General features: G+C 36.7%; 1 protein-coding gene across 2 annotated transcripts; it reads left to right on the top strand.

Annotated features, from left to right (window-relative positions):
- Positions 1-6638: 6638 nt before the first annotated feature.
- LOC110464621 (28S ribosomal protein S27, mitochondrial-like) lies at positions 6639-18881 on the top strand. Of its 2 annotated transcripts, none has more exons than XM_021519942.1 (10): positions 6639-6723; positions 7089-7181; positions 8501-8571; positions 9231-9295; positions 9924-10038; positions 10711-10789; positions 13197-13366; positions 15213-15458; positions 16047-16196; positions 17259-18881. In XM_021519942.1, exons 3-10 carry the CDS (start codon positions 8518-8520, stop codon positions 17664-17666), a joined length of 1287 nt encoding a protein of 428 aa, XP_021375617.1. In that variant the 5' UTR covers positions 6639-6723; positions 7089-7181; positions 8501-8517; the 3' UTR covers positions 17667-18881. The 2 variants fall into 2 exon arrangements, with proteins under 2 accessions (XP_021375617.1, XP_021375616.1); XM_021519941.1 differs by having other exon boundaries at positions 6641-6735.
- The last annotated feature ends 5861 nt before the right edge of the window (positions 18882-24742 follow it).

The raw sequence follows: 24742 nt of genomic DNA, 5'->3' as shown, positions 1-24742 counted from the left end.
CTTTAACTATAAACTTACATCTAATAGTCAAGAGTTTACAAGTATACATTGGCTAAAGAGTATCATATTTTATAAATGGAAAGGAAATTTGTACTTCCCCGAAAGGAATCAATTATAGAATGTTTATGTACAAACTTTGTTTATAAAAGTCCTTACAAGAAGTACCTCTGAAACTAGCCAAATTTAGAACATGTACTACTAAGTTAGCAATTGAAAGTGGTAGGTGGTCCAATATACCACGTGAAAATAGATTATGTAATACATGTAATTTAAGAGAAATTTGCCACGATTTTCTGTACACAACAACCAATGCTCAATAGTAGACAAAAACATATGTCCACATATTCTTATGAAAGACCAAACATTTAAATTTTATACATTATTCAATTATGTAACACAACATGAATTTATATCATTGGCTAAATTTATTACCGATATTAATGAGTCAATTAATTTACAATACTAATGTCCATCCTGTTCCACCATGTATTATTGCATTTGTCACCCACTTGTATATATGTATTCTCTACACTGTAATATTTGTGAGAATAAAACAATTGTCATTGTCATTACCAAACATTCACTTTATTTGTGCAGTTTTAATGTCTTACACCTATAAATAATTACAACCAAATTACATATGATTACGATTTTGTTTGGTTAATAAGTGTGTTACTATGCTTGCCCAATTGAGAATGATCATGAAACCATATCTGATGTCATCGATGGCATGTGTACATGTACACAACTCTTAATAACCCAATATCACTTCCACAGACATAGTGTCTACATATGTCATATGCCTTTAATTCTTAATCAAGTCATCACTTGAATAGACGAATCTTCAAAAAGGATAATAATATATGCACAACAATCATTTTTAATTGAGTAATTAATCTATTAACTTGGTTAATTTGACCTGTTTATTGAAGATTGTTATAAGTTTTAAATTTTATTGGGAGAAAGGAAATATTTCATAGAGGAACAAAATGAGAAAATCTACATGTGATTTCACATTTGAAGTATTGTTTTAAAATGTAAAATTGTGAGATTTTTTCGTGTATCAGCTGGTATATTGCCTTTTTCATTATTTGATAAAAGTTGAAATCGAAACATTTAAACTCATTTCAGACTAAATATTGACCTGTTAATTATGAAAATGTGTTAATATGTATATGAGGAATATCTTGCTATTATACTTTTTTCGGAAAGAAGAAATGAGGGAATATGCTGAAATTTGAAAACAAAATCAATATTTTTCAGAATACGCTTGTTCAATACATGAAGATTTACCCATATTACACTGTTTTACTGGCATATAAAGTCATAGAAGATTACCAAAATAACTTCATGAGAAGAAATATTTAGATTTGAGACTTTTTGTAAATTCCTCTGTATTAGATGGAATCTTGCCACTTGCAGTGCATAGCAACACCTGGATTGTGACATATGTCAACTAGTTTTAGACTTAATATTTGGCTGTTCAGCAAGAAAAGTGTCAAATTGGAGGATACATTTGAAGATTTTGTTCCTTTGGGAATTGGATTTTTTCATGTAAGGCTTAGGGGTAAATGCTGAAAACTGCAGAATAACACTACTGCACTGGTTTTCAATAGTAGAAACATCACCAAGATAACTTGTGAAGAGAAATCTAAATTGATTTTCAGGTCACCTGAGTCACTCATGGAATTTTATTTTATTGGGGATATTTTGTTGATTTTCAATGGGAAATACTATTTCCCATTTTGGGGTTATTTTTACTTTATTTCAATATTATTTTATGTTATAAATAATGTTTACTATCTCTTTTGAAATTTTGGTCACTCCTCAACTTAATTTTGTAAAAGTCAATCCACAGTCAGAAGACGTTGTTTTTTTTGATAACATGTAATTTAACTCAGGTGAATGGCCCTTTGTGAATTAGATATATTAAAAACCATTTGAAAAACTGTAAGTACCCATAAAAATACACTATTTTGAAGAAAAAAAACATGCCTATGAGTTATTAATCTCAATGAAGCAATTTGTGAGTTTTCCATTTCCCGTTGCTGACAAGTGCATCCCGACCGGTCAACAACAAGGTGATACTAATTCATATATTTATAGGTGATTTAATGAGTTCAATTGTCTCAAATAGACATTGGCAAGCAGTGAACATTGTATACTGATAGCAACTTGTATGTATTACAAAACCAAACGAATGCGCTTTGAAACCTCGGGAAAGTCGACAGCAATCAATAGCGCTCAGTTTTCTATGTGTTGGTTACTTTGCATTATCGCTCAAATTTTATCGAAACAAATAGTGAAATGTCTCACTTATACAGATAATTGTTTTTCACATTAGCTTTAAATCATATCATGACAACTACGCAATACAAAATATGTCCCGTACACTGGCAGTCCTCGCACTCGGCTTTTCCGTACAACAACCACGTAGCTAAACACGTTTAATAAAGTGCATATACCTGTACACTTTGTTAAAATTGGTAACTTATCCATTCGCGTATAATTAATAACTAATTAGTATTGTGCAAAGCTTATTTTCTCGTTGTTAGCCCCATCCGGATACACACAACCGTCAACACACTATTACTCACGCCACATAAAAACTTTCCGGAATCCGCTACCCGGCACACCGTTTTTTCGTTATCTAGCCCGAGTGTCAATAGCCACTCCGTTGAATAAGATATATTTACACACATGTTCAATTTTTATTACACATAACCTAATTGATATATAATAGACTTTAGATATGTACAACAGTCATGAAAAATTGTATTGTATATGCATATACCGGTAAATCTCAATCACACTTCCACCGGTTTTTGCACTATATTGATGTTTGTAGGTTGTTTACCGACTTAGTCGATAGTCCCAGGAGGTGCATGATAGTGATCTCATGATCAGGTACATTTAGTGTGTAAAATCTGTATTATGGACTACATATATGGGTGGGGATAGGGTCGGAGGTTTTTGTTTTGGCCAGTAATCAGTAACGTCCGTTTGGATATATACTACGGTGGCTGATATGTGACATTTCGTTGTTTCGTCTTTTCGCCCCGAAAGGACACCTGTTACTATAGATAGTGTGACACCTGTTACTATAGATAGTGTGACCTTTCGTCAAATTATAAGCAGAATAATGACCACGAAGTTCCAACACAGCAAAAAAATGTATATGCTGGGACTTCCTCGAGATCGATATTTTTGTGCGAATTCTTTTTTTACTTAAATATTCACGCACATTTTTATCAGAAAAGATGGCTTTCTGATTATGCAGGACATCTCGGGTAACATTCAGTAGAATCCAGAATATCGGCGATACTTCCACACTTCTGCCGATGTGAACATTCATTATTCACTCGACTCATCCGATGTTCATCACAGGGACCTGATAATTTGTTACCGCTATATTTGGACCTAAACTAAGGTGTTCAGAGTTCAGAGTAATTTTACACGTTTTAGGGGTTAACATACCCCCCCCCCCCCCCCCCCCNAGAAGTGAGGACAGCTCTCGATACCGAAAAATCGACCCACCTAACGTTCTTGCTCCTGCACTAAAATAACGTGAAATCTGAAACTATAAGAAAAAACACTGTTCTACATAAAACATGCTACAATAAATAATAGTTACATCAATTTGTACTGAAAGAGGGCAAGCACATGCACTCAATGTATATTAGCACTTCGAAATTTAAGCTACAATCATTTAAGCACTTGAAACAGTAAAAGTAGCATGCAGATCTGTTGAAAATTAGCACTAAAAGCTGAAGCGATTATAAAACATTGACATGCAAGCTTACTATAAATGGGCAGCAATGTATATATATAAACTTGTACTAAGCTTGAGCGACATTAATACATAATCAAAATAAAAAGCGCAATGCGTAACAACAGACATGTGGACATCACTGTAGTTCGACATTACCTTTTAGTAAACATATACAGTTGAGGCCATCCCACATCTGGAGCTGTCTACAAAATTCCCCAAAGTTTTCAACCTTTCATAGGCCATTGGGTAGCTAGGCAGTTCCAAATGCGGGCGACCTCAAAGGCCGATATCCAACAAATAGAAATGGTGCAACGCAGAGCTGATCGGTATGTCACAAACTGTTTGCCAGAATAAATCTATGTATCTATGTGTCGATAAGTTATGTATAAATCGCGCATGCTTAAAAATTTCATCCGTTTTATATGTCAAAAAGAAGAGTTTGTAGATAAAAGAAGTACCAATAACCTACTTGTGTCTTCTCAAGCAGGTTGTAGATAAGAGCATTCATGTGAAACTGCTTTATGAGAAATTGTTAACTCATGGGCACATGAAGTTGATAAAGGAAACATCAATGGTGTTGTCCTTAAGATTTTAGAAAGATATTGATTGCGTAGACCATGATTGTTTTAATAGGAAAATTGAAACTCTACCAGTGTAATGATGTAACTATAAACTCAATCTGATTAAAATCATATCTCTGAACCATGGCTTCCGATCAGGATACTCGTGTGAAACACAACTCATTACCACCATTGACGACCTACTGAAATCTTTTGACCGTGGCAAACGAGTGGACATGGCAATACTTGACTTCTCCAAGGCCTTTGACACAGTTCCCCATGACAGACTACTCCACAAGCTGGATTCATATGGGATCAGAGGACCTCTGCACCAATGGCTAAAAACCTTCATAACTCGCAGGAAGATGCGGGTAGCCATAGAAGGAGAACTCTCAGAAGAGGCAGCGGTTGAGTCAGGAGTACCACAAGGAACAGAACTAGGACCCCTACTCTTCCTTTGCTATACAAATGACTTGCCGGACTCTGTGAAATCAACAGTTAGACTTTTCGCAGATGACTGCCTACTCTATCGAGAAATAATCTCAAACAAGGACCACGAAACACTTCAAGACGACGTTAAACAGCTCGAAACTTGGGCTGCAAACTGGGGGATGAAATTTAATGCCAAAAAATGTTACATTCTTTGCACGAACAGCCACAGATTGGAACCACCTGGACGACATCACAGTCGGGGCGCAAGGAATAGAGGCATTTAAAGCATCAATCCCTACCAACTGGGATTAAACCACAGGGTCACGTTGCAAATGTCTGAAATACACATATGCTATACTGATACGGGTCACAACACACATAAATAATAGTATGTGTATGTGTGTTGTGACCCGTATCAGTAGCATATGTGTATTTCAGACATTTGTAACGTGACCCTGGGATTAAACGAAGCTAGGTATCGCATGCGTGCCTCCGCATTAAAGCCATTTTGGTCTCTGTGGAGTATAACATATAGATAGATAGATAGGTAGATAGATAGATAGATAGATAGATATCCTACATCCACTACGTATCATATGAGGCTGTGAATGTAGGATATGATTTTAATCAGATTGATATTAACTGGTTCAGATCTTACCTAACGAATAGAAACCAAAAACTTAAAGTATCTATATCTGGACTTTTATCTCAAAACATGCTTATTACACACGGAGTTCCTCAGGGATCTATATTAAAACCTCTTCTGTTTTTAACATTTATTAATGATCTGCCATTAGAAACACAGTGTGACCCTGACATGTACGCCAAAACATGATCAACATCTGGTTCCTGTCCTGTTGATGTTCAAGATAAATTACAAACCAACCTTAATCAAGCACCTGCATGCATATCATAATTAAAAGCATGGTTTTAAATGTCGCGGCAAGCCCTGATCATTATAAGCTGTTAAATGTACTCTCTTTTTAAGATATACATATTGTATATACCAATGCAATATACCAATAATGTCTGACAAACAATTTATTAGATGTTTTACTATAATGTCTGTGATAATGTTGACATTGTAATTTTACTAACTGATATTTTACTAACAAGATGATCCTATAGAAGATAAGCTTTGCAGGTTTTATCCTCAGAAAATGAAGTTTATTATTATTATCATAGAAGTGTTTTGAAATCAGTACTAAACCAGGGATGTGTAGTAGTCCACTACACATCCCTGACTAAACTCATTTAAAAAAACCGCAAGGCTCAGGCTCTCTTGAACTTTTTCTAATTTATAAGTTGCAGTCTGGCTACAAAATGCCAAACAAGAGGACAGTAGTCAAAATAAAAGACGGACAGAGGGACCACGGACGAAGGGTGAATTGCACCAAGTACCTAGTTTAGATAAAAAAAAAAACCCAAAAAAACATATTTTTTCTACATGGAATCGTGACCGATGATAATTTAATTCCATATTAGACCTATGTTCGTGTCGAGTACTCGCAGGTTCAACTAGGTCACGTCTTCCTTACTATAGTCTCTTCTCCAACCCTTCTTCTGATCCAACCCCCTATCATTCCGTTATAATGATATTATATATCATGATGTACACTATGTTTTATTAAATTGTAAGGAAAGGACGAGCATAATGTTCATGTAACTTAAGCTTGTGCCCAATCCTTTTGCTGAATTTAATTTATGGCAATAAAATATGTTTCAACTAAATTAATCCTATAGATATATGTCTTTTTTTTTTTTACATAAGAAAACTATCTGTTAAAATATTAATGTTCACATTGAATCGGTCGTTCCGGATAAAAGCAAAACTCCGTTTTGACATTTAACTCATACCGTATAAATAAGCGTTTGACAGACTTTGATCACGCCCCGACTGAGGCATGGCTGCTCTGTGGAGGTCAATTCGGCATACTCGAAAATACCGAGGCACATTTTGTAAATATTTAGGTAAATTGGTTGTTAGTTAGTTTGTAGAAGGAAGAAACATATGTTAAATTTTCGTTCTTTTTGTCAACTTGCCATTTCATCTCTACTTTGAGAATTAAATATTTCGAAGTCACGTCTCCAGTATTGACGATTTTATAGTTTTATTTTCAAAGATATTCGCTTATATAGTAAGATAAAAATATATGGTAAGGAAACACTCTCTCCAAGTGTATCCAATATTTCAAGATGAAATTGTTACGTTATCCTCTCTTGAGTATATAGAAATCTAGTGAGATGTGAGGTCTTGACAACTAGAGTTATTTCTTGGAAAGTAAAATATGTAAATATTTCATAATTCATTTCTTTTTCTTCAGAATTCCGGCGCTGTTTATTGTCTGACAATTATCAATGTCGAGAAGCATGGCAAAATTATCTCAATTCACCAATTCTAACGCAAGTCGAATTTGGTAAGATGACTGTTTCAGTTTATTTTGTACATTTTTAAGATTGATCCAGCTCTAGTGCAAACCGATATAGTCACATTCAATGTTTATGAACGAAGCATTAAAAAAAGAAAAAAAAAGTGAAAATAAATAATTACGTCTAAAACCAATTAACTAACCACAAATTCCTAATATATAATTCAGTCTGTTGAGAGAATTGTGCCTAAAGACAAGTTAAAGTTTAAAATTACATTGCACCAAGTACTTATTACTTGAGCTGCCAGAGAATGGGAGAGATGCCCCTTTTCTGAATTCTGTTGTTATAGATTTTGTTTGATGTATAACAGGAGAAAGTGAAATTCAACATTCAGACTGAGATTCCAACCCAGGACGTCCAAACTCTCTACAGATGCTCTACCAATTGAGCTACCTGGTCAATGACGATCGATCCAGTCCAGCTCCACTATATTCCTCTCTCTTTTTTCTAAGTCTTTGTCTCCAAAGACAACACTACTAAGTAAACAATCCAGTTTGGGTTTCCCCTTGCCAAGCACTCACCCAGTTAGAGTTGGTAATTATAAGCTTACCAATTTTGTAACAGGAAAAAGAGAACCTGGGACACTCCAAACTTTAGAGGGATGCTCTACCAATTGAGCTACAAAAGGGAAATTACCCCTAGCACAAAGCTAGGGCAGCCGTAATCTTATGTACTGTACAATTAAAATCTGCCACACTACTACCCCCTTTTTAAATGTGTTCTCCCTCAAACACCACAACAACCCAGGTTCCAACTCTATTGTCACCACAGTAAGGGTCATGGACACCATTTGAAACAGGAAAGAGAGTAGTGCATGTGCTTCCGACAGAATTCAAACTTGCCGATCCCCATATACTTGCCAACTTTTAAAAAATTTCATCAGAAAATTGTGTATGCTCAGAATAAAAAGCATATATAAAATGTGTGTATGTACACCCTAGGATAAAATAACACTTGTAAATTACATCTTTTGAGCTATTCTTTCTTATGAACTCATCAGGAATAATTTAGTAAATACATTGATTGAAAATGCACAAATATAGGGGCCAAAATCATGAGGCTACCTTCAAATAGGGAGAGTTGGCAAGTATGGATCTCAGACTTCCTAGTCCGACGCTCTACCACTGCGCTAAAGGGAAATTCCCTTTTGCCCAAAGCTAAAAGGCAACTGTAATCCTTCTTTAATTATGTTAGCTACTTTTCTAATTGTTGGGGTGGGCAGTGTTAGTTTGCCTGTGACTGACATTGCTAATTATTCTAATATTTTGTTCCATTATAATTAATTGTATGGTTGATCTTATTGCAGGTTATCTTTCTTACCAAATGTATACAAAATTTGATAATCAAGGCTTCAGCAGTTTAATAGATATGGACATCGTAAGTATAAACTTTTCTTTCAAGTCATAAAGATTACAAAGAATTAATTTACTAATATTAAGATTTCAAGAAACGTTTCTTAAAATGTTCTTATTTCAAAAGCATTATACATATAAAATAATTCTGCATCTCGGTATCAACACAAAGGTTGCCAAAACTGATTTGAATTAGATGTTTTTGTAAAATATGTTCACTGGCTTACTGTTCAATTTACAAAATTAATTGACTAAAGTTAGTTAATAATGACTTTTGTCTTTATCATTGTCTGAATGACAACAAAATCAGAAAATCTCTGATTACAATATACAGTACATGATACTATCTACTACTTTGTAAAGACTTTATTTAAAAAAAGTTTCATTGTACATATATATTGGTACCATAGCTACAAAGTACATAATTATTATAACATAATTATGATCAAAGAAATGGATCGGGGTGAAATGTTTTTTTTTAAATCTCCTATCTGTATGAATATGCATTTAATTGAGAACAATTTTATTTTAGATTTCTGGATAGTTACTTTTGGTTAATTACACGCTTTTACTGTGTAGAACAGCTATTTCAATGTCTTCTCTGGTTACAACTTCTGTCCGGTGATGTAAGTGAAATATCTTACAGAAATAATATTTAGACCTATAACACTGCTTTTCTTTCAGCTTGCCAACAAAGTTCAGACGATGCATAAACGTGACCATGAATACCTGCAGAGAATAATGAAAATGTATGTTTGAATATTTCTTCTGATTACACTGCTGTTTATGAAAATTACTTCTGCATACAGGCATTTCAGTAGACCCGTGAGGGTATGATTTGGATTCCCCAGAACACAGTAACTATCTGTGTCTATAGCAAACCTGTCTTACAGTAACTGTCTATAGCAAACCTGCCTTACAGTAACTATCTGTAGCGAACCTGCCTTACAGTAACTATCTGTAGCAAACCTGCCTTACAGTAACTATCTGTAGCAAACCTGTCTTATAGTAACTATCTGTAGCAAACCTGCCTTACAGTAACTATCTATAGCAAACCTGCCTTACAGTAACTATCTGTAGCAAACCTGCCTTACGGTAACTATCTGTGTCTATAGCAAACCTGCATTACAATAACTATCTGTAGCAAACCTGCCTTACAGTAACTATCTGAAGCAAACCTGCCTTACAGTAACTATCCGAGCAAACCTGCCTTACAGTAACTATCTGCCTTGAAAAATATCTTAGCTAATTTATGATACAAAAGTATCTTGGCTATAATGATATGAAAATATCTTGGCTATGATGTCCTAAATAAATTTTATAATTATTTTTGTTTATGTTCGTATTTACATGTGCTAACTTTCTTACCTTCTTCAGGTTTAGACAAAGCAGGGATGCATTTCCTATACGTGACTCCATTGTACATGGTATTGTACGGAACTACTTAGACAAAGGGATGGACAAAGAACTTATGCAAATGCTACAGGACAGGGTAAGTGTAAATATCACTGCAACTGAATACGTCAGTTAGATTATTGGGTATGTGTATATACATATACACTAACTGTAACTGAATACTGCTGTGACCATGGTAACAGAGGTGTAACTAGCTGTAAGCGAATACACATGTACAACTAGAGGTTTGAGTAGGTATAATACATACAGGTATATACAATGTACATACAGGTATATATATGCATGTACTTGCGTTAAAGTAAAAACTACTGTGGTTCAATTTCTAAACATTTTTTTTTTTTGTATTACAGTAGTATAAAAAGTAATCCAAAGATAAGAAAACTTAAAACTGCATTGGTACTATAAAACATTATATCACAGGATTTTAATTATCTCTTTTAATTAATAGATCATTATTAAATATTACCGGTACATCACAAAGTTATAACTGTATGAGTAGATCACTGTGAGCTATTCCATCACATGTCTGTCAGTGTATAAATCCAATTAGTTGATTACTTTTCAAGGTCAGCAGCAATGCTATTTTGACTTGTTTTGAGACTTTTTCTTGGCCAGTAAATTTAAAAACAGAAAAAGAGCTTGCTATATATGATTGACATTAGAATATATTGTGATCATAATACAATGTATCAACTCAATGATTCAAAAAATTCTAATACATACAATAATTTCTGATTTTATGTTACAGAAAACATTTGGTTTATTCCCTGATCCTTACACATTCAATCTGTTGATGGACCACTTCCTCAGGCTCGAACAGTACCCTGGTAAGTTGTACCTAAAACTTCCTCAGGCTCGAACAGTACCCTGGTAAGTTGCACCTAACACTTCCTCAGGCTTGAACAGTTACCTGGTAAGTTGCACCTAACACTTCCTCAGGCTCGAACAGTACCCTGTTAAGTTGTACCTAACACTTCCTCAGCCTTGAACAGTACCCTGGTAAGTTGTACCTAACACTTCCTCAGTCTTGAGCAGTACCCTGGTAAGTTGTTCCTAAAACTTCCTCAGGCTCGAACAGTACCCTGGTAAGTTGTACCTAACACTTCCTTAGGCTCGAACAGTACCCTGGTAAGTTGTACCTAATTCTTTCTCAGGCTCGAACAGTACCCTGGTAAGTTGTACCTAACTCTTCCTCAGGTTTGAGCAGTACCCTGGTAAGTTGTACCTAACACTTCCTCGGCCTTGAACAGTACCCTGGTAAGGTGTACCTAACACTTCCTCAGGATCGAACAGTACCCTGGTAAGTTGCACCTAACACTTCCTCAGGCTCGAACAGTACCCTGGGAAGTTGCACCTAACACTTCCTCAGGCTTGAACAGTACCCTGGTAAGTTGTACCTAACACTTCCTCAGGCTTGAGCAGTACCCTGGTAAGTTGTTCCTAACACTTCCTCAGGCTTGAACAGTACCCTGGTAAGTTGTACCTAACACTTCCTTAGGCTCGAACAGTACCCTGGTAAGTTGTACCTAACTCTTCCTCAGGCTCGAACAGTACCCTGGTAAGTTGTACCTAACTCTTCCTCAGGCTCGAACAGTACCCTGGTAAGTTGTACCTAACACTTCCTCCTAGTGTTAAAAATATGCCTGTGCAGGAAATTACAGTATAATAAAAGTATACAGGATGCAATAGGGTGGAAATGTTTGGAAATGGAAATTGATAAAAGAGTTTTGCGAGGCTGTGTGAATGTCACATGATGAAATAAGTTTGTAAAGCAGGACAGTTATAAGTCCTTCACCGGTACTACCAGGGAGATACCTACACACAAGACTAAAGGTTGCACTCTGTCAATCAGTCATTACGTAACTTTTTACAGGTCATTCCTCATTTACTTTGTCACATATGTTTGGCAGATGTTTTATGGGAGTACTTCTTGAGATGTTGGAGTGCCGCATACTGAAATCAAGCCGTCTATAGTATAACAGAGTTATGGTATTTTGTTTATTGTGTATGTTTATTGTGTATGTTTATTGTGTATGACATGTATGTCCGGTGCGTATCTTATATACTCTCTCACTTACACTAGCAAAATTTCTATGCATGTGCAACATACTTTTGTAAATGCTGAGAGTTACATACTGAAATTATTTTTTTTGCCCAGTTATATATATATATATATGCTATTAATTTTGTAGGGAGCATAACTTCCTTGCTATTTCACCTGCATTGTTCATTCTCCAAACTTGCTACACTTATGTTTCATTAGAAGCAGAGAGTCACATAGTGACTCGGGTCCTGCAGTATTACAATACTTAGTTTATTTTCAATGTACTAAAACTTGTCTGGAGCAAAACTTCTCTGCTATTTCCACCTATATTCATCAAACTTGCTGTACTCATGCTTTTTTGGAAGGCAGAGTGTTGCATACTGATTTCTTGTCTTGTGCTAACTGTTTAACATGAAATTTTTGTGTGTACTTTCTTTTGTGGTTTGAAGCTTTCAAATTATTTAGTAGATACAAACTTTCGTGGTAAGCCTAGGCCTGTACAACGAAATGTATTAATTTTCGTTGTTATCCACGTACAAAGAAATATATCCACCAATCCGAGAGTCATTGGTCCAACATGTACACCGTAACACATTTGCGGTATGTTTCAAAATGACATAGAGTCACACTCATCATACTTCTCTGTTCATGTCAAACAATTAAAATAATAATCACTCAGGGAAAGTGAATATAACTGCAGTGGGAGTGTTGATATCATGCTAAGAAAACACTGACCTGTTCAATTATCTTAACATCTTCGTTTGTGAATCGCTGTGTCAATAACACACGGAAATGTGAAATCTGTATATAAACTAGAGTATGAACCCAGTCTGATGGAAAGTTCATATAATGTTCACATTTACGATGTGTATATTCTTTCGAGTAGTAGAAAATATTCGTTGTATTTATAATTGTGGTTCCAAAGCAACCACAAAAACAACGAAAGTTTATACACAACGAACATTTCATGTTATACAGTACTACTGTATAAACAAAATTATGGCTCTTTATTTCTTTTGTTTGAAGCATGACTGCTAGTGCACTTATGGGTCAATATAAATGTTTAATGGCATGCATATGTCATGGACATCTGATTTACACATACATTACTTTCGGTTCTAAAGGCCATGACGGTGGGCCATGAAGGTAGGCCATGGTATGATAGTAAATGTTTTTTTAATTTTTTCCAGAGGCTGCGAAGGTGGCGTATGAGTTAATGGTTCAGGAAGACTTCAGTGATCAGTTGAACTTCCTCTTGTCCTTGTACACATGTACTAAGCACCTGACACAGACAGCTATCATGGATGCCCACATCAAGACTGAAGACCCTGAGGATGAAATCGATGACGATGACGATGATGTAATATTTTGTTGTTACAGTTTTATCTTTTAAGAAGCATATTTTGAAGTAGATGTTGATAAATAAGTGTAAATATTTGTTATTCTTTCATTGTTCACTGCTCATTGATACAACATACTGAAAAAGCATAATATTTCGTTGGGGATTTAATTTTGTTTATTTCGTGGTTTTTAGAAATATAATCCCAACGAAATTTTAAACACACGAAATATAAACTAAACGAAAATATGTATAACACAGTGACATCACTCTTTGTATATAAGCTATAGATCGTGACAGATTTGACCGATACTCAACATCGAGTGAGTTAATCTTGCCCGGTCTTACCTGTACTATATTAACCTGCACTGTGTCGTCACGCCTGTCAATTTAAACTTCTTACTTACCAGAAAAAAAATACAGGGTTTTAAAATATCAATTCCACAAAATAAAGTCCCAACAAATTTGTCCCCACACAAAAACAACAAAATTTAACCCCAACAAAAATATATGCTTTTATAGTATGCACCTGATTAAATAAGGATTCTATTCTGTAGTACTATTTCTCTGCGGGCCGAGGGTTGCCAACTTCTAAGGAGGCTCAAGTGAGAGATTTCCATTGAGTAATTCATTGTGTTAGACTTTCAATAGCATCTAGGCATAATTTTGTTTCAGTTCTTGAGATATTTACATATGTATCAAAAAAATCCTGGCTTTCTCTAAATTCTTTAATATCTGGATTGTTTTTCATTTCAATTCAAAGTATTTATATTTAGATAAAAAGAAAAAAACCTATTTTGATATGTATTCATCGCAATGACACATGACATCAGAAATGCATCACATTGTTTTCACAGTTCTGTTTCCCCTCTTGTAACATTTTTTCTGTAGCATAGGCTTCATGTCAGAATGAGAGAAAAAGAAACAAATTTCAAATGTGTGAGATTTAAGACTCCTGGAGAGTGAGAAACATTTCAATGGGAGTCTCACAATGTGACTGTTGGCTCTACCTTCATTCATAAATTAAGATAAAAATAGACAGACATCATACTAATGCTGAAACATACACTTTGGACCTTTACAAGTAAAGGGAAGCAACTCTTATTCGTGATGTTGATGGCGCAAGTTATGTTGCTTAACCCTTTCACCCCTAGGTAACTTTAGTAGACTCTATTATACATTCATCTGGACGAGTCCATTATAGTCTACAGTGGTTAAAGGGTTAACTACCAATTTATTATTTTACTTTATCTATATAATTTTAACAAAATATGAAACTGAAGTTTGTTTGAAATCCACCAACTGCAATCCGCTGTAAACAATTGTCAATCATGCTTTGGCATTTCTTTCTTCAGCATTTGCAATTTGGGAGCATGGTAAGCCATCATGGTTTGGCGTCCCATTCTTTTAGGCTTATGGCAAAACCACCTCTGTTGTCCCTGGATCACCTGGATCACAGTATGGACAGATAATACTATCCTGTGCCTGGGACTAACTCTGATGACAGAATTATAAATGTTTCAAGTCTGTAGATGACATCGTCAAGGTCATGCGCTGTAAAACTATCTGCCCTTGTTTTGCCTTGAATATCGTACAGCCTTTATGAATGGTTGATCCACCTCCAATTGAGTTTTTTGTGGTAGACACTATGGACAGGACTTCGATATCGGTTTTATATTCATCATTGATCTCAGTGGTAAATCTGATTGAATTCAGCTGGTCAGAACATAAGTTAATATCTTTTATAGGTCAAAAGATCAGTGTTGTATAATTTTGTGAGCTCCCTTTGGGCCATTCATTTTGTTTTTATTATTGTACTTATTCGTGGCAGTGAGATATTTATTAATGACTTTTCTTTATTGAACAGAACATAGAGTGGGTGGCCGTGAAAGTATTCCAAGCCCCACACTATGACGATCACTTCGACATTCAGTGCGACCAGTACAAACTTGGCAAGACTCTGTACATGCTCGGCTGCGTCCAGGGGGAGGGCCTCTTGGGACGAACACTACAGATAACGGGCCTGGCCCTGTATAACAAGTTCGACAAGGCTTTGAGTCTGCTGACACAGTGGCAAAAGTCTGGAGAGAAGCAGGTGGTTATGGAAGAAGCGGTAGGTAGTTGGGTGACATATTAATTGTTATTTCACTTTAGTAGATGCTGAATGGTCTTTTATTAGCTTTCATACATAATTTAGATATCATTTCTTCATGTTTTTAGGACTTGCGCAAATCATGGATTTAAGGCCGGTCAGTGATTGTTTTCCCCATTTTCTGAATGGACATGATCTTGTTCTACCCATAGGCTCTCACCATTGAAATAACTGTTTTATTATTGGTTTATAATAGGAAAATATGGTGACAAAAGTATAAGACTTGTAACTTAGACTTGTGGAAGATCATACCTCCACTTCAATTCAACCATCAGAATTTTGTTTGTTTAAGTCTTAGAAAGTCACCTTGGTCAAAATTTAATCCTCATGGAGAGCACACATATTGAACTATGTAGTTTTCAAAATGTGTAAATCTAATTCTTGAAGATTTAATTTGATAGGGTCAAACCTTACTTATAGAAACAAGAACAGAATTTAAAATGTCCTCTTCAGACGGCTAAACACTTGGTAATAAGGGTGCAGAAATTTAGGAGGAAAAACAAATTTTGGCAGAATCCAAATAAAGATTTGAATGTATGTGTTTTACAGATGAACAAGTTGAAGGAACTGCTGGATGAAGCTCCTACCAGAGATCCAGATGCCCCTGAGAAAGAATATACCAGGCGGACACTGAAGGATAGTATTCTTAAAGGAAACCTCACGCCAGAAGAAAAAGAAAATTGTACAAAAAAACTAGAGGTGATTTGATCCATTTGGTCTGTGTTGTCGTTAATATTTAGGGAAAATGAGAGCAAACTTATGCTACTTCAAGTTGGTAATGAGAAGGTTAAAACTAAATGCTGTTTATATTCATTGTACTCTTCCTATTAAAAAAGTAATAAATGATAACATGACAATTAACAACCTTGCTTTTGATGATCTGGTCAATTGTTGGCATTTGTATATATACATCAGGTACATCCTGTCAAAACTATTTACAGAATTAGAATACTTGGTAAATGATGAGGAATAGGAATGGAGAAAAAGACTCATTAAATATTCATTTGTATGGAATTGCCATTATACCCTACCAAATTCAGATGGTGTTCATATCAGCTATGAATGCTGTGGCCCTATTTCTGATGTCATGATTATTATGACATGATAACTTTAACTTTAGATACCACAAGGCCTTCCCAGAAGCTGTTCTATTCTTTGAACAAGCATATACAATGCATCCACTATATAAGAACTAGATACTAAAGTTTGATAGTTTTATTTATCATATTTATCATATTCCAAAATTGGTAAATAAAAGTACTTAACTGCTTTTTTTGCTGACATGTATAGGCAAAATGTAGTATACCAACTGGACAAAGAAATATTCAACTACTGATGAGTCTTTGACTTAATATCCTTTTGGTATATATAGGATCTTAACTGAGCGGCGAGGCTCGTGTCATATCAAATCATTGAACAAGTTAAATAAATTAAATATGACATTAGCACGAATGTAAGACTCTATTTATCAGATGAAATTCATAATTTGATAAAACATCTTCAAACACAAATATGTCTTTAATATCATTTGACTCTTTAAAGGTCAAAATCAAAGTACTATGACCATAGTATAATCACAGTTTTGATCACATGTGTGAATTACCATATTTATAACATGGCCTTATGACATACAGAATGTAGTACAAGGGGTCAGTTATGTGATAAATGAAAATATCCTATGAATGCCAACTGAAATATGTTAAAACTTTTATATTGATGTTGTCTTGTCATGCCTAATACTTTTGTTGTTATTTGATGTAGGTATTGTCTAAGAAGCTTGAAAAGGATGCCCAGCTATCCAGCGATTCTCTGTGGACTACTGTGAATACATTTGTGACAGAAAAGTTGAGAAACTGTGAACAGGCAGACATGGATAATTATGTAAAACGGTTAGAGTCGTGGGAGGGTGAGCGTAAGGTTATGTTTGATCAGCAGGTAGAGGAATATCTCCGTAGTGAGAAGATAGAAGAGATCTCACAGAAACTTGCAGAACTGCAAGAAAAAGAGGAGATCCTTAAATTCTTTGAAAACAAACAGCAAATTAAGAGGGCATTCATAAAAGCTCCATGGGAAAAGGAGGAAGAAAGGGAGCTTACACTGGACGAGCTGGAAGAAAAAGAGAGAAACAAAAAGAACAGGAAGAGTGTTCTATTCAGGAGGCGTCGTTGATACTTTTGTTGACAAAAATAGACATACTGTGGATATTTTCAGAATAAAAGTGTGTGCTTTGTAAGATGTAAATGGAGCTAAGTCAGTGCTCATTCTATTTGGAATTTAAGATAAAATGCTATGATAGTTGTCTGTATTTCACACACAATGTATTACTGAGATTGTGTAACAATGCAAAATCCATATTTCATTTCATTACCAACTAAAATGTACAGAAAACAAAATAAAAGTTTCGTATGGAATTTTTCCCAAAATATTTTTGTACATTAAACATATTCTTAACGAAAGCTACAAATATTTCAGTCTATTGAAACATGTTCACACATTAGGAATTTTACTGTTAAGAATTGTGACAAAATGGAGAAAAAGGGAATGAAAGTAATGCTGGTTACTAAAATTCATCTGGTTTGACAATCCTATTATTTTATAAAGATAAACAATGGAAGAGTCTGATTGGTCAGGTGATCATCTTATGGTGTTCACTGTTGTACAATGTTGGCCTATAGTGGAATGTTTAGATAATTATTATGTTTGCTGTAACTGATTTCATTTTAGGACCATCCAACTATTCTGAGATCCTGGTGAGAACTCTTGAGTAAGATCCTCATTTGGAAACAAATTATTAGGGCCCCACAAAATGTGGGTGCCCTATAGTAATCAGGATGTCCCTCCAACCGTCAGCACTTTTGCTTCTGGAGATTATCTCATGATCCAGATGGCTAAAATTTCTGAAATTTCACATGGTGATGCACTGAAATGTGCAAATGTGCAACAGGGGTTCAAAAAGTTCCTTAGGTCAAGGTCACTGTTACTAAAATTAGAATTGGGAATATACTGGCCAAACTTTCTGAAATTTCTTACGATGATACATTGTGATTATATGCAGATGGGCAATAGTGGTTCAAAAAAATCCTAAGGTCAATGTCGCTGTTACTAAAAGCGGAAACAGGAATGTACTGTCAAAAATACATCATATATAAGGCCCTTACAGAAGGCCAAATTCATCTCAATAACCGAAAGGCCCAGTGTACTTATATTAGGCCTGTAGCATGCTGGGATGAAGGGTTACCAAGTTTGTTCAAATGAATGACCTCGACCCACTTTCAAGGTCACTTGGGTCAGATGTCTAAAAATCTTCAAGCCTGCCCAGGGTACTGATATTAGGCCTGTAGCATGCTGGGATGAAGGGCTACAAAGTTTGTTCAAATAGATGACCTTGACCCATTTTCAAGGTCACATGGGTCAAATATGTAAAAATCTTCAAACAACTTCTCAAAAACCGAAAGGTCCAGGGTACTGAAATAAGGCCAGTAGCATGCTGGGATGTAGGGCTACCAAGATTGTTCAAATGAATGACCTTGACCAACTTTCAAGGTCAAAGGGGTCAAATGTCGTAAAATCTTCAAACGACTTCTTCTCAATAACCAAAAGGCCAAGGGTACTGATATTGGGCCTGTAGCATGCTGGGATGTAGGGCTACCACGTTTGTTCAAATGAATGACCTTGACCCACCTTCAAGGTCACTGGGGTCAGATGTCTTAAAATCTTCAAACAATTGCTTCTCAAAAACCAAAAGGCCCAGTGTACTGATATTAGGCCTGTAGCATGCTGGGATGAAGGGCTACCAAGTTTGTTAAAATGAATGACCTTGACCAACTTTCAAGGTCAAAGGGGTCAAATGTCGTAAAATCTTCAAACAACTTCTTCTCAATAACCAAAAGGCCCAGGGTACTTATATTGGGCCTGTAGCATGCTGCGATGTAGGGCTACCAAGTTTGTTCAAATGAATGACTTTGACCCACTTTCAAGGTCACTTGTGTCAGATGTCTAAAAATCTTCAAACAGGCCCAGGGTACTGATATTAGGCCTGTAGCATGCTGGGATGAAGGGCTACCAAGTTTGTTAAAATGAATGACCTTGACCAACTTTCAAGGTCAAAGGGGTCAAATGTCTTAAATCTTCAAACGACTTCTTCTCAATAACCAAAAGGCCAAGGGTACTGATATTGGGCCTGTAGCATGCTGGGATGGAGGGCTACCAAGTTTGTTCAAATGAATGACCCTGACCCACTTTCAAGGTCACTTGGGTCAGATGTCTAAAAATCTTCAAACAGGCCCAGGGTACTGATATTAGGCCTGTAGCATGCTGGGATGAAGGGCTACAAAGTTTGTTCAAATAAATGACCTTGACCCACTTTCAAGGTCACAGGGGTCAAATATGTAAAAATCTTCAAACAACTTCTCAAAAACCGAAAGGTCCAGGGTACTGAAATAAGGCCAGTAGCATGCTGGGATGTAGGGCTACCAAGATTGTTCAAATGAATGACCTTGACCAACTTTCAAGGTCAAAGGGGTCAAATGTCGTAAAATCTTCAAACAACTTCTACTCAATAACCAAAAGGCCCAGTGTACTTATATTAGGCCTGTAGCATGCTGGGATGAAGGGCTACAAAGTTTGTTCAAATAGATGACCTTGACCCATTTTCAAGGTCTCATGGGTCAAATATGTAAAAATCTTCAAACAACCTCTCAAAAACTGAAAGGTCCAGGGTACTGAAATAAGGCCAGTAGCATGCTGGGATGAAGGGCTACCAAGTTTGTTAAAATGAATGACCTTGACCCACTTTCAAAGTCACAGGGGTCAAATATGTTAAAATCTTCTAACAACTTCTTCTCATCAACCAAAAGGCCAAGGGTACTTATATTGGGCCTGTAGCATGCTGGGATGAAGGGATACCAAGTTTGTTCAAATGAATGCCCTTGACCCACCTTCAAGGTCACTTGGGTCAGATGTCTAAAAATCTTCAAACAGGCCCAGGGTACTGATATTAGGCCTGTAGCATGCTGGGATGAAGGGCTACCAAGTTTGTTAAAATGAATGACCTTGACCCACTTTCAAAGTCACAGGGGTCAAATATGTTAAAATCTTCTAACAACTTCTTCTCATCAACCAAAAGGCCAAGGGTACTTATATTGGGCCTGTAGCATGCTGCGATGTAGGGCTACCAAGTTTGTTCAAATGAGTGACCTTGACCCACTTTCAAGGTCACATGGGTCAAATATGTTAAAATCTTCAAACAACTTCTTCTCAACAACCAAAAGGCCCAGGGTACTTTTATTGGGCCAGTAGCATGCTGGGAGGAAGGGCTATCAAGTTTGTTCAAATGAATGACCTTGATCCACTTTCAAGGTCACTGGGATCAGATGTCTCAAAATCTTCAAACAATTGCTTCTCAAGAACCAAAAGGCCCAGTGTACTGATATTGGGCCTGAAGCATGCTGGGAGGAAGGGCTACCACGTTTGTTAAAATGAATGACCTTGACCAACTTTCAAGGTCACTGGGGTAAGATGTCTTAAAATCTGCAAACGACTTCTTCTCAATAACCAAAAGGTCCAGGGTACTGGTATCAGGCCTGTAGCGTGCTGAGATGAAGGGCTACCAAGTTTTTAAAAATGAATGATCTTGACTAATTTTCAAGGTCACAGGGGTCAAATGTCTTAAAATCTTCAAACAACTTCTTCTCAATAACCAAAAGGCCCAGGATACTGATATTGGACCTGTAGGATGCTGGGGTGAGAAACTACCAAGTTTGTTCAAATGAATGACCTTGACCAACTTTCAAGGTCAAAGGGGTCAAATGTCTTAAATCTTCAAACGACTTCTTCTCAATAACCAAAAGGCCTAGGGTACTGATATTGGGCTTGTAGCATGCTTGGATGACGGGTCACCAAGTTTGTAAAAATGAATGACCTTGACCAATTTTCAAGGTCACAGGGGTCAAATGTCTTAAAATCTTCAAACAACTTCTTCTCAATAACCAAAAGGCTCAGGATACTGATATTGGGCCTGTAGCATGCTGGGATGACGGACCACCAAGTTTGTAAAAATGTATGACGTTGACCAATTTTCAAGGTCACAGGGGTCAAATGTTTTAAAATCTTCAAACAACTTCTCAATAACCAAAAGGCCCAGGGTACTGAAATTAGGCCTGTAGCATGCTGGGATGAAGGTCTACCAAGTTTGTTCAAATGAATGACCTTGATCCACTTTCAACCTGATGTCCTTGTTCGACATTCAAGGTCACAGGCGTCATGTTTAAATCTTCTAATGGGCACTGATATTCTGCCTGTAGCTGTATTTTAGTCCACTTTTAAGATTACAAGTGTGAGATTAATACCAGGTGAGCGATGCAAGCCCATTGGGCCTCTTGTATCCATTTCCTAGTCAGAATTTAGACTGTATGTATTTTCTGAACTGGATATGAAAGGCTGCACCTTAAATGTATAAAGTTATCGGTCAGCAGGGACAATAGTAAATATGTAATTTAAAAAAAATCATCAATATTGTTTTTGATACCAAGCAATGTACTATCTGTGCTAGAGAATAGTGTCTTAAGATATCGGTACAAATGCTTCAGGGCATACAATTTTGTAATAGAATATTGTGTGCTACGATGTCCGCTGTTAGTGATTAAAATAGATTCACACAAAGTCGAGCACGTTTATTGGTAGTTATTTTAATCCTATTTCCATTTATGGTTTGTCTGTTTTTAAATGTAACATTCTTGGGTATAATTTCCTGGCGGACCTGCAAATGTATATGCAGGTCTTGCAAGGCTTTGTGAAGGTTTGCCGCCTTGCAAGGCTTTCCTGAAAATAACATCTGATTACTAGGTCTGACCTTATTTCATAAACAAACAAATTTGGTCCAACCGTTTGGATCACCTCTCATTACTACACAAGTGTAGTAGGACGAAGAAAAGTGATAAAGATAGTGCCGTCGCTGGGGCTTGAGCCCGCGACCCTTGTCTCTCCAGCCCGATGTCTACCGCTGAGCTGAAGGGAATTCCCTACAGCTGACGCTTGTAAGGGAACCTAATCGATGCACATATTTTACACTATTCCTCCCTTTTTTCACACACCAACCCAGGTTCTTTGGCTCCCCGCCAAGGGTTCTCCTACCGTAAACGGGGAAGGTCAACGGCACCAATTTATAATAGGACGAGGAATATTGATACAAGTCGTTGGGGCTCGAACCCGCGACCCTTGGCTCTCCAGCCCGATGCTCTACCGCTGAGCTAAAGGAAAATTCCCTACAGCTGACGCTTGTAAGGCAACCTAATCAATGCATATCTTTTACACTATTCCCCCTTTTTTCACACACCAACTCAGGTTCTTTGACTCCCCGCCAAGGGTTCTCCTACCTTAAACGGGGAAGGTCAACGGCACCAATTTGTAATAGAACGAGGAATATTGATACAAGACGCTGGGGCTTGAACCCGCGACCCTTGACTCTCCAGTCCGATGCTCTACCGCTGAGCTAAAGGAGAATTCCCTACAGCTGACGCTTGTAAGGCAACCTTATCAATGCACATCTTTTACACTATTCCCCCTTTTTTCACACACCAACCCAGGTTCTTTTACTCCCCGCCAAGGGTTCTCCTACCTTAAACGGGGAAGGTCAACGGCACCAATTTGTAATAGGACGAGGAATATTGATACAAGTCGCTGGGGCTTGAACCCACGACCATTGACTCTCCAGTCCGATTTTCTACCGCTGAGCTCAAGTAAAATTCCCTACAGCTGACGTTTGTAAGGCAACCTAATCAATGTACATCTTTTACACTATTCCCCCTTTTTTCACACACCAACCCAGATTCTTTGACTCCCCACCAAGGGTTCACCTGTACCTTAAACGGGGAAGGTCAACGGTACCAATGTGTAATAGGACGTGGAATAGTGATAAAGATGGTGTCATCTTGGCCTCGAACCCGCGACCCTTGGCTTTCCAGACCGATGCTCTACCGCTAAGCAAAAGGAAAATTCCCTACAGCTGACGCTTCTAAGGCAACCTAATTAATCCACATCTTTTACGCAAGTAATGTTTTCTTAGGTACCGTAGTAGAATGGCGAAGGCCTTTTTGACGGCAACCCCTATATCTATACGTTCATTTCGGAATACTTTATTGTATAGATGTAAACAATAGGAAGGGGCAACAGGCAAAGCCTATGAAAGCTCGGTCCTTACAACGACAAATAATGTATACACTAAATATTTATTAAATGTATAATTTATTATAAAGATAAAATGATTCCCAGTTGTTGCAAATGTAGTGCTAACCTACTACTATACAAGGGTGGTCTCTAACACAGTATCAGTCTGTCTGTCACACATGAATCGGCCTGGTGGCCGTCACAGACGAATTGTGCTGATTATGACCGAATGCAAATTCTCCCGAAACGGGTTAAAAGAAAGATTAATAATCTTTTGTGTCTTGTAAACTATTGATAACACATTTCTTGATTACAAAATGTGACTTTTAGATCGGTAAAACAAAATAATGTCTAAGCTAGCAATATTTCCAGGACTCTGTTATTAGATAATGATGACACCATATCGTTTTGTGCCATATGCCTTTTATTTTGTACTAGTGATCGGTTTAATTATTTTTTGAAAGATAAGTACTAATCAAGCATTTTATCATGGTTGGGGTTAATATATGTAGTATGGTCAATACATGGTGGTCAAAAATTTTCCTGATGGTCGCCTCGGTTCCCTGCACATGATGGACAAGGACCCCTCTGTTAGTCGCCGTGGTTCCGAACACTGTTCTGGTCCTCGATACATAATGGACAAGATCTAGAACCGTCGTGGTTGTCCCGGTATTCGTAACAAATCTGATACAAAAACATTACTTCTGTTTGTCTCGACTCCCCGATACATAGAAACAAAAGCAGTCCACAGTCCACAGTACTAGTGGTCACTTTATAATCCCCAACACATAAGAACAACAACGGCCTACTCATGAACAACACCTGTATTGGGGATCACCTTGATTCCTAACACATGAACACTAACTATACATATATTCATATCATTAACGCTGGTTAGGTGAAGAACAGAAAACGAATTCGGGAAAAATCCTCAATACAAAATATAACAACAATGATATAAGAAATAAACATTAAAATACAGCATAGTAATAGAATGATACACGTGTTATATTCTCGTCCTCAATGTTTGTACACTGAATACTCTGTTAGGTCCCTTTGCTGATAAAACGAATACGAGTCGT

The sequence above is a fragment of the Mizuhopecten yessoensis genome, unplaced genomic scaffold, assembly GCF_002113885.1.
Source record: "Mizuhopecten yessoensis strain PY_sf001 unplaced genomic scaffold, ASM211388v2 scaffold11015, whole genome shotgun sequence".
Lineage (NCBI taxonomy): Eukaryota > Metazoa > Mollusca > Bivalvia > Pectinida > Pectinidae > Mizuhopecten > Mizuhopecten yessoensis.
The sequence above is the reverse complement of the archived record's forward strand: the minus strand, read 5'-3'. Positions and strand labels throughout refer to the sequence as shown.